At 48.0% G+C, this 11,600-nt stretch overlaps 1 protein-coding gene across 1 annotated transcript; it reads right to left on the reverse strand.

Annotated features, from left to right (window-relative positions):
- Positions 1-5,514: 5,514 nt before the first annotated feature.
- On the reverse strand, positions 5,515-7,932 carry LOC119711813 (lysozyme C-like). The gene is made up of 4 exons (XM_038162391.1): positions 7,719-7,932; positions 7,227-7,385; positions 6,910-6,988; positions 5,515-6,501 (listed from the first exon to the last, which is right to left on the reverse strand). The coding sequence occupies exons 1-4, from the start codon at positions 7,870-7,872 to the stop codon at positions 6,441-6,443; spliced, it is 453 nt and encodes a 150-aa protein (XP_038018319.1). The 5' UTR covers positions 7,873-7,932; the 3' UTR covers positions 5,515-6,440.
- Between the last annotated feature and the right edge of the window lie 3,668 nt (positions 7,933-11,600).

The raw sequence follows: 11,600 nt of genomic DNA on the forward strand, positions 1-11,600 counted from the left end.
CTGGTCTCTTTTGTAAGGCCATCCTTTGAAACTTGTCCCTAGTTCCATTTCTCTCTCAGCAATGTCTGTCCTATTCCATGGCATTTCTAAGTCAGCATTTCTTATCTCAAGATTTGCATACCGGTGCACAGCATGTGAGCTTTCTGCCAGGTTTTCTAATTTCTAATTGGCACAGGGCACCAAACCCGACCCGGCACGGCTCCAGCACACACGGGACAGCGCTCTGCCCGTCGAAGCTGCTCCCTACCTGCCCGGCAGCGAGAGCCTCCTTCCTCGTGGAACCTCTTCCCAGCCGCTCTCCTCTTCCTCGCACACTTCTGGGCCTGCTTGTCCCTCTCCCGCTCCATCGCCGCACCGGCACGGCCTTGGGGAGGTCCCAGAGAGATGGGCTGGACGGGGGTGTGACTCCCGCAGGTGCATCTCCTGCCGCCGTGCCGAGCCGAGCCGAGCCGTGCCGAGCTGAGCCGTACCGAGCCGTGCTGTGCCATACCGAGCCATGCCGAGCTGAGCCGTGCCGAGCGATGCCGAGCTGAGCCGTACCGAGCCGAGCCGTGCCGAGCCGTACCGAACCGAGCGGCCGTAGCCGTGCCGAGCTGAGCCGTGCCGTGCGGAGCCAAAAGCGGCCGTGCGCCGCTCGCCCGCCGCCGCTGCCGGGCACGCTCCCGCCCCTCCCCGGCCCCCAGCTCCGGCCGCCCTCGCTCCCGGAGCCGCGGCGGTGGCGGCTCCGTCCCCGCTCGGGGACTCGCTCCCGGGAGCGGAGCAGGACCTCGGGCCGCCCCTGGGGACAGCGAGTGCCGGCGCTTGCCCGCAGCTGGGGAGGCGCTGGGAGAGCGGCCGGGCAGGCAGGGGCGCTGGGCCGGCTCTGCGCGGTGTGTGCGCACGGATCCGCCCGTGGGTGCGCACCGGGCTGCACGCCTGTGTGTGTTTTCCGCTCAAGGACTGAGGGATGATTAGCCAGAGGTGAGCAGGTTGAGGCTTTGGCGCTGCTGGTGTTCCTGCCCTCATCTCTGTGGCCAGACACACGTGTGGGTGTGATGGGTGAGGAATGCCGTGGGTGACTCTCACAATTAAAAGGCAAATGTTATGTATATGTTAAGAGAAGTTTTATAGTTATGTTTTACACACCCCCACATCCCCCTTGCATTGTTATCACGGGGTGACCTGGGTTTGGGACATTTGGGAGGGTCGGCTTGTTACTGTGGCAACAGCTGGCCTCCAATCAAGATGTCAGAAAGTGATCTCCACCACTGGACAGCGAAGGAGCCGATGGACAGAATTTTGGGAGTGGCCAAAGAGTTAAAAGGCGAATCCACTGTGTGGATGAGCACATAGTGGGAAAAACCCTTGGCTCCCGGCGCTGTAATGTTTTCTCTATTCAGTCTTCTGTTGTATTTTTGATAAGGTTTGAATAAACCTTTTAAATTTTTTGGAAGTGAGTATCCTTTCTCACATGGGTATGTCCACGTGTCTGTACATGCACACACGTGTGTACAGTTGTGTGTGCCCACTGGTGTCACCAGTGAACGGTTTGGGCACTCAAAGGTACTGGCAAAAAGCAGATTTAAATGCAAATTTGTGAAAGTGTAACTTAAGGGAGTTGAATTATGATGTTCACCCTGTTGCTGGCTACATGGCAGAAGTATGTGTAGGAAAAATAGATTGGAATTCATTTAGGATTATTTACATGGAGGGGATTTTACATTTACTGACAATGCAAAAGGGTCAGGGTACAAAAAAGATAAGGGTGCAAAAGGGTTTAGCAGCACTCAATCATGGACTGATTTAACAATTAAACATTCAATAGAATTTGCTACATTTTAACAGTGGCTTACTGACAGACTCATGATAAAAGCATTCATAGCAGAATCAAGTCACACACATCAGAGATATCTACATCTGTACTGATCTGTGCAGAGGAACCTGCCAAAAATTCCCCTTAGGTTCAGTGAAATATGCCACCCCCCTTAGTGACTCTCAGAGGTAGGGATTGCACCTTGAGGGGTGTCAGGGGTAGGGGATTGGTAAGGGAACTAAAGAATGAAGACCAAATTAGCATTGAAGGCAAAGGCATCAATAACCAATAGGCGATCAAATACTGAGAATTGTGTCATTTAAGACCAATGAACGAGGATTTCTTTGGGGCTTTGCATGTATACATATGTGAAAATCTGCTCAAGAGGCATGTGTGACAGAATGAATTTCACTGCAAAACCCAGGCACATGTGGATGAAATAATTTCTGTCTCACATCCTGGCCAGAATAAAGTAATGCCTAAATTCTCTTTCCTATCACATCTTTCCGATCAATTCCAAGTTTCCATCCTGGCCATAACCCAGGTTGGGAACAATGGCACCATTCTACTCAAGTTAGAAATCAGGTAAATGATTTACCAAGGCTAACAGGAATAAATGTTATCCTTTGTTATCCATCTTGGTTGGTCACTGAAGACTCGTGCTGTTGGAACCCAGGCTGCTGAGAATTTCAGACTTTCTGTGCTGACAGGCACTGACCCCCCAAGACAACACTGCATTGACCTGAGGCCGGGAAGAAGCTTCCAAAATGGAATGATAGAACTGGGATTGTGGGTGTGGAGTGTGAATAGAGGTGTGTAACATCACAGGGTGGAGAGCTTGGAGTTTAGATTTTAGAATATAGTAATATCTATAAAGCAAGATGGAGGTTTTGGGGCAGAGGCTGCTCCTTCTTCACCTTCTTCTCCATGGGTTTGGGTTTTGTGGAATTGGATAAAAAAGTCCTCATTGCGGGGCATGGGTGGTTGGTTATTGGGTTAAAAGTGAAAACAATTTAGGTGTCATTTCTTAATTGGACAGTTCTTAAAAGGCCTTGTAGAGAGAGAGACAGGGCTCCATTTTCAGTGTGTTAGAGTGAAGCGCTGCAGAACTCAGGGTGTGTGAGACTGTGACAGAGATAAGAGCTAAGAACATCTGAGTCCCAACAAGAAACACCATCTCACACATTTAATCCCAACCCTTGGCAGAAAAGAAGCAGCAAAGAATCAGCATCCTGTTACAGTCAGAATTATTCCCACCTTTACCATGCTCGGGTACAGTCAAGGACACTTTACCACCCAACTGGTGCAGTCAAGGGGATGCTTTAAGACCCTATAAATGAAAAAACACACCCTTTTGAGATGATCTTAGTAGAGGAGGTAATAGAAAAGCTGATCTGTATTGGAGGCCTTCAGGGGCAGTTATGGAAAAATGTCCATAAAAGCCCACCCGCCACGGGGTGATCACAGTTTTATAAGTTTATCAAATTAGCAGAATTGACTGGAATTCCCAATTAGAAGCACAGGTGATGAGGTAATTCCCCCTTCTGGTTCAACCCTGTGAAGGGTTTTCACCGGCTAAATGCCAGCAGCAACAACAAACAGAACCAGAGACCCAGTGACAGCCAGAACCACTGACCCAGAACCACTGACCCAGAACCACTGACCCAGACCCAGTGACAGCCAGAACCACTGACCCAGAACCACAGTCCAGTCCCAGTCTCTGACTGTGACCCAGCCCCACTGACCCATTCCCAGTCCCAGTCCCATTGCCATTGCCATTCCCATTCCCAGTCCCAGTCCCAGTCCCATTCCCATTCCCAGTCCCATTCCCATTTCCCATCCCATTCCCATTCCCATTCCCATTCCATTTCATTCCCATTCCCATTCCCATTCCCTTTCCCATTCCCATTCCCATTCCCTTTCCCTTTCCATTCCCATTCCCAGTCCCATTCCCGTTCCCATTCCTGTTCCCATTCCATTCCATTCCCATTCCCATTCCCAGTCCCATTCCTGTTCCCATTCCCATTCCCATTCCAGTTCCTATTCCATTCCCATTCCTGCTCCCATTCCATTCCCATTCCCATTCCCATTCCATTCCCATTCCTGCTCCCATTCCATTCCCATTCCCATTCCATTCCCATTCCCATTCTATTCCCATTCCCATTCCCATTCCCATTCCATTCCATTCCATTCCCATTCCCATTCCCATTCCCATTCCCATTCCCATTCCCATTCCCGTTCCCATTCCATTCCATTCCCATTCCATTCCATTCCCATTCCATTCCATTCCCATTCCCATTCCCATTCCATTCCCATTCCTGCTCCCATTCCATTCCCATTCCCATTCCATTCCCATTCCCATTCTATTCCCATTCCCATTCCATTCCCATTCCATTCCCATTCCCATTCCATTCCCATTCCATTCCCATTCCATTCCCATTCCATTCCCATTCCCATTCCCATTCCCATTCCATTCCCATTCCCATTCCCATTCCATTCCCATTCCATTCCCGACTCCTCCCCGCCTCTCCCGGCTCGGGCCCTTTCCCCTCCGCTGCAGTTCCGGGCGCGGCCGCCAGGGGCGCTGGAGGCTCCCGGCCGGGCGGGGCGGGGCGGTGATTCCCCCGCGCCTGCAGGGGGCGCTGTGGCGCGGGCCCAGCCGCGTCTCCCTCAGGCGGTGATGGCGGGCGGGGACGGGGAGACGCGGCTCCCTCACAAACCAACCCACGGGGCAGGGCCCGGTGCCCCTCCGGATGGCGGGGACGGGGAGACGCGGCTCCCTCACAAACCAACCCACGGGGCAGGGCCCGGTGCCCCTCCGGATGGCGGGGACGGGGAGACGCGGCTCCCTCACAAACCAACCCACGGGGCAGGGCCCGGTGCCCCTCAGGGTGGTGAGAGGAGCTGTGTCAGGAGCCTTGGAGCAGCGGCTGGAGCAGCAGAGGCGGGCACACCCGGGGTGGCAAACGAAATGTAGCAGAAACTCTGAGCCGTAGCAGAGGCGCAGGTGTCCCGGCAGGCGCGGGATGCTGGGTTAAAGTGTAGTGAAAAAACCCAGAGGAATGGCAGAAAACAGCGGGGCTGGGCAGCGGCAGATGGGCTTCACAAACAGCTGCCACATGAAGCTGGGAGATTCTAATGGAGATGGGGTTAGGGTCTCCTTCTCAGTGAGGCTGGGTGTTGGAAAGGTCCCAGTTCTTGCAAACAAACTCTCACCTGCGGTAAGGAGAAGCAGTGCAGGGCAAAATCCACACAGTGGCAGCAAATCCTCTGGGCAGCAACAGTCCAGCACCAAAACCCCACCTGTCTCCACTGTGATCCCAAGAGAGAGCACGAGAGAGCTGACCTTCACCCCGATCCCCCAGCCAAAATCTTGCAGCATCTCTGCCCTTCCCAGGAGAAATCCCACCAGCTAAGAGACTGTAGCAAACATCACCCCTTCCCTGGCCACTTTGTCCACATCTTTTGTCTGTCTTGAATATCTGTGCCTCGGTTTGTGAGTTACCCCAGGACCATCTGTCCTCCCATCTCTTAGGCAACAAATGGGAGAAAAATTCCACGAGAAAAAGAAAATAAAAGGGAAAAATCCTAACCTCCAACACTGGGGAAAAGGGGAAGAGGAATTTCAGGCAAGGCTTACTTTGAGCTTTTTGGTTTTTTTAAGATGCAGCCATCTAAACAAACATGCCTTTAATTGTTGGTTTATACATTCACACGAGACATGATTTTAAGCATCCCTTTATTGCATAAGCACCAACGAAGTCATCGCTCCCCCAGCAGCACCAGAAAGCACATGAAGCAGTAAACATGTTTTTTCAGTGTTAGCACCTTTCATTCATGCACTGTTTCTGAATCCAGCTTTCATTTGGAAAAAGGATTTGTAAACTAAACAGCAAAACATTTCCCTTCCCTAACAGCCTTTCCAACCCATCGTTTCCTCAGAGATGCTGCCTGCACTCTAGGCTGTGTTTGCTTGACTTCCTCAAAGAATGATAAGAAATGCTGTGTTCCCTCAGGCCAGATGCCCATATGTTTCAGTGCCCCATCCCTCATACCAGCCAGGGGCAGATGCTCAGATAAATTTAAGGAGTCATGTCATGTTTCAGCATAATTTTCTCTCTCTGCCAGTGGTCTGTCTTAATCAGTGATGGTCTTAGTCATAAGGCAACATAATTCTGCATATTTTACACAATGTTCATTAATTTTTTTGTATTTCCTCGCTACAGACACTCCAATAAGAATGGGCAAAAAAATAAAGGGGAAGGAGGAGAGGAGGAAGGGAGGGGTGAGGGAGAACAGAGAAAGAAACAAAAGGAGAGAGGAACCCTAAATGTTGCTAAGCCCTGTTAGGGCAACAAAATCTTGAAATCTTGAGTCAGGATTATGCAAGTAAATCAAGGCTGAAACTCCATCTGTAGTGGCTTGTTGCTACATCTGTTTTTATTAAGCTGTGAGCTGTAAGTTCTCTGTTTGCATTGCAGCAGCATGAAGGCTTCCAGAGTTAGCACTAGCCAGTACCCACTCTATCTTATCTGGTTTATACTGCTTTTCATTCCCCACACCCATGCATTTCCCTGGCCTCCTCTCCAAGCGCTGTCATTCTCATCTCTGGTGGTCCCGAGGAAACGATCAACACCCGTGGAGCGATTTAGCAACCCCTGACAAAGGAGCTCAGGTCTTTGCCCCGGCAATGGTTCTTCCAGCCATACCTGAAAAAACAAATACATTTTGAAATTTGAGGAGTTAGATTATGATTGAATTGCTTATGAAAACAGAGTTGGTTAATCTTTGAGAGTCTTGGGTGAAGACTCTCAATGATCTCTCTGGAAGATACAAATAAATGAAAATTATTACGAGCTCAATCTAAGCGAGCTGGGGGAAGGGGAAGAGAATAAAAATGAGAGCTCTGGGAAAGGAGGGAAATTTAGGGAATTAGAGCAGATGCTGTGAGACAGGATTCCTATCTTTTCCTTTCAGCTTTGGGAGAAGGACAGTGCTGAACTGCACCAAATCCAGCTTCCCATCCATTGATCCCCCCGCCTCCCTCAGTCAGTAGCAGGACTGTCTTTGGTCTGCTCTGCCCACTGTGCCCCGCTGTCCACGGCAAATATCCTTACCAGGGACTGAGGCCATGAGCCTCCCGGGCAATCTTCTTGGCACACCGAATGTCATCCTCAATATTATCATCTTGCAGTTCTGTGGAGAAGGGAGAAAAGATCAGTGTGGAGAAAAGTGGGGCAGAGGAAGAGCAGGGACAGACTGGCAGAGGGAAAGGTGTCCATCAGGAAGGAAGCGTATGTGGGACACTGAGAAGATGAACAGAAGAAGGAGAGACAGAAATGCCCAGAGCAGCTGCTAGGCAGGTGTCATGGACAGAGCAGGTGCTTTCATGGAATGAACAAAGGAAGGTTCTTTGTTCTGTCCTACCACTTACTTGAGCAACTGATGTTGCAGGCGTTCTTGGATCCAGGGGTCCTGCCATCATTGCACCAGTACTTGCTGTTGATCTGGAAGATGCCGTAGTCCCTGCTGGGACCGTTGTCGTTGTATGCTTTCGTGTTGTAACTACTCTCATATTTCACCAGGCACATCCCTGCAGGAGGAAGAGAGATCACAGAGGAGAACATTAAGGTATGCTGAGGGTAAATAAGAGGAAAGATATGAAAGCATCCAGGATGATAAAGTGCTGGAGAAGTAATTAAACTGGTGATATCATAACCTTGAGAACTGGATGGGTAAATTCTTGGACGGACAAAGATCTAGATGGGTATTTGCTGTGTGAACTATAGAAGGGAGCAAGGAAGGGGATGAGGAAAAGATGAAGTCAAAGAAATGGAGGGACAGAATAGTACTGCTGGAAGATCAAAAAGAAGAGAGACAAAGGTGCTACAGGCAGAGAGGTGCTGTGGCAGCTCATTATACTCACAGTCAGCAACAGTTGTGCCCTCAAAGCCCTGAAAGCCATTCCGACGTAGGATCTTCACCATCTCACATCTGGGAATTATTTTTCCCTGGATGCCTGGCAGAGCCAGGCCAAGGAAAACAAGAAGAAAGCCAAGGAAGAGCATTGACTTTCTCATCTTGCAGTCCACAGCAAGATGTGCCAAAGCAGCTTGTCTGCCAGGACTGCCAGCAATGCCAGCCTTTTATTCGTGCTCCCAGGAGGAGGAACAGCTGGTTGAGCAAGCATTTCTGGGAAGTCTGGGCAGTCTTTACAGTAACAAGGCAATAAGGAAATGGGCCAAACTCCAAAACAACTCCAGAATTCCTGAAAGGTGCCAGTACCTATTTCACTGGTCCTTCAAGGCTGGGGTATATGTTTTCCCCAGACACCCCAGCAACCCTCAGCTGGACATTATTCCAAATGTCATGGATCAAAGGCTGTAGTTTCCTTGTGTGAGTGTCATGGTTTAACACCAGCAGTCTGATAAGTCACTCAATCTCTCCCACCCTAGTGGGATGGGGAAGGTAAAAGTTAGAAACTTGTGGGTTGGGATACAGACAGATTAATGGGGGGAAGAAAGCCACACATGCAGGAAAAAGCAAAACAGAGAGGACACATGCTCCTTCCCATCGGCAGGAAGATGTTTCAGCCACCTCCGGGAAACCAGGCTCCACCACATTAGCAGTGGTTCAGGAAGACAAATACCATCACTCCAAACATCCCCCTCCTTCCCTCTTCTTCCTTCAGGTTTATACTTCAAGTAGGATGCTACATATGATCAGGGATATGTCATGGTTAGTGGGGGTCAGCTGTCTTGGCTGCATCTCCCATCGTGGTTTAGGAATAATGTGCCCCAATTTAGTACTCCCATAAAAAAGTCTACAAGCTGCTCCCCTCACCTTCTTCAGTCCCAGTTTAAGATAAAAAGAATTTACTGGGAACAGCAATTAATTAAGAATCAACCATGAAAAATGTTCTTGAATAGAACCTCCTGTGAAAGAGGTGAAGAAGCAGTAGACTGCTTCTTAATTCATCTTCCTACTATCCCTTGTGAAATATTTCTGAACAATAAACTACAAACAACAGAAAGAAACCTGATTTATTACGTTTTTGTTTGTATGGACTGTATATTACAAGCCATGGCTGATCACTGGACATTAACCTCATTGGCCACTACCTCAAGATTGTCACTACCTCATTGGCTGCCTTTGACATCAGTTTTCTTTCTCCTACTGTATGCATCAAAAAGCTCAAGAAGATAAGGACAAGAAAAGATCTTGAAAGGTAAAAATAAAAAGAGGCAATGGTTATCAAAGACATAAAGCTAAGATGTGGCACAGCTAAGTAGCAGGATGTGTCTGATGTGTCTGATGAAGAAATAGCAAAAGATGACTGTGCTTGGTGTGGCTGAGGGAATTTCCCTCCCAGTGGCTGGCATGGGGCTGTATGTTGGATTTGTGCTGAATGTGGGATGATAATGGAGATGTTTTTGTTATTGCTGAGCTCTGGTCACACAGAGCCAAGGTCTTTTCTGCTTTTCATACTGCCAGGCTGGCAAGGGGGCTGGGGGTGCGTCCGAAGCTGGGAGGAGACACAGCTGGGACAGATGACCCAAAGTGACCAAAGGCATGCTCCAGGCCATATGGCATCATGCTCAGTAAATAAAGCAGGGGGCAGAGGGAAGGAGGGCAGGGATGTTTGCAGTGATGGTGTTTTGCCTTCCCAAGTCACTGTTACGTGTCCTGGAACCCTGCTCTCTGTGGGATGGCTGAACACCCGCCTGCCCATGGGAAACAGGGAGTGAATTGCTTTGTTTGCATGTGTAGCTTTTGCTTTCCACATTAAACTGTACCCCAGCCCATGAATTTTCCAGCTTTAACCCTTCTCTGATTCTCTCCCTGATCCTTCTGGCAAGGGAGTGAGGGAGCGGCTGTGTGGGCCTTGGCAGCTGGCTGGGGCTAAACCACCACTGACAAACTCAGGATGCAGGAATTATATTGCCTCTACATGTTTTCACACTTCTCAGTCCTTGAAAGGGTCCTCTATGGTTTATTTCCTCCTCTAGCTCCAAAGCAAGCTCTTTATCCTTTCATGCTAACAATGCCATACAGCTTTGAAGAAGGAAGGATTGAGGGTTAACAGAGTATTTTGGGAGGGGGTTGTGGATGAGGCATTGAATAGAAGAGCTTCTTTTTTCTTCTCTAGCAGTCACAGAGGACATTGGCAGGAGAAATCATTTCACTGGTTTCTTTATGTATTATTACATCAACTGCCATCACTCCTAAGTTGAAGGAAATTGTGCAAAGGCTTCACCTTTGCCATGAGCTCCAGGGAAGAAAGGAGTCCATGCTTCTACAACCCTCTAGCTCGGTGCGGTGCTTGTGGGGGTCCTCTTGTTGGAAATTATACCAAGTTTAAAATTTTTTGTGTAACTTTAGTCAGGGGCTTTGTTTGCCTTTGCCCAAATGGAAAGGAATTGGAGCTTCTTTTCAAAAGACTGTTTCACCACTCCAGGCCTGATGAGCTTAACATCTCAGCAAGCTGAGGGCAGCACAGTGATGGTGCTACCATCAACAATCAACAATTGTTTCAACAACCATCGACTCCAAACATCACCCCAGCATGGTCAGAGACACCTGGTCTGAGAAAAGATAGATAAGAATGAGGACCTCATTAGCATCAGAGGTGAAGAGATCTGTAACCAATAAGAAACCAAATACTACGAACTGTATAGCTTGGAACCAAAGAACTTTGAACCAATGGATTTTGACTGTATAAAGTTTGTGAAAAATCTGGTGAAATTCACGTGTCATGGATTTTCTCTGCACAACCCAGGCTATATGGATGAAATTATTTCTGTTGCACATCCTGGCCAGAACAACATCCTGTCCAGAATGAAGTAATGCATTGATTCTCTAACACTAAAAATGTTGTTGGAGAATTTTGGTTTTCCCACAGTTTCAATGATGACTGTGATTTATTCTAGGCAAGTTTTTATTGTTTCTGGGAAAAGGGATCTCCTTAACTAAGGCACTTTTAGAACGTGTTGCCTGGAGACAGTTTGTTTAGTGTAAAAATTCAGTGCCTGGCTTTACACTTGAGTAAATTGTTCTGAAATGAGTGACGGGTATTATAAAATTTGAAAACAACTGTGAAATATGTATTCGTTATTTTATTTACCCTTGCATAATCCAGAATTTGTTTCCAAGACCCACGTTGTATAGAAGGTTGGACTTTTTAAACAAAGTTTTGCGCAACTTTGTGACTTGAGATTCAACAGTCAGATAAGAATTAAACTTGAAATCTTCTGGGAAATGAAAAAAAAGAGCCTCACATTCACAACAATAGCTTTCCTACATTATTTGAAGGGGCAGTGGGAATCCTTTGGGGAAATGTAACAGCTGAATAGCTTTTAGTTGCAGCAGGGTTCACTGCTCACTGCTTGCTCTTTCTGTGCCATAGTTTGAAGTTGGCTTCCTTACTAGTTGCTGGTGCTTCCATGTAGGATTGCTTTACTTGTCTGATTCATAGGGGAGGTGACAGTGACACTCGTTAGAGCTTTTGCTGCCAGGGGATTCCCCAGCAACTCAGACTTGAAGCTCAGCTGAGTAGAGCGAGCTACTTCCATACACTGATCATGTGGAAGAATATTTTTTCTCTGAGTTGATTTTTTTTTTTTTTTTTTTGCATGGGAGTACTAAAAATGTAATTGCCTCACTTAAAAGCCCTGCCTTCTTTAATTTGAGACTCCGAGTTAAGGGGAAGAATGAAGATAGTGCCATAAATAAAATTGTTACCAGATGATAAATGGCCTACACCTGGTGAGCTAACACAAAGCTTGTTCCAGAATGACTGACATATGGA

This window comes from Motacilla alba, chromosome 26, assembly GCF_015832195.1.
Source record: "Motacilla alba alba isolate MOTALB_02 chromosome 26, Motacilla_alba_V1.0_pri, whole genome shotgun sequence".
In the NCBI taxonomy this organism is placed as follows: domain Eukaryota; kingdom Metazoa; phylum Chordata; class Aves; order Passeriformes; family Motacillidae; genus Motacilla; species Motacilla alba.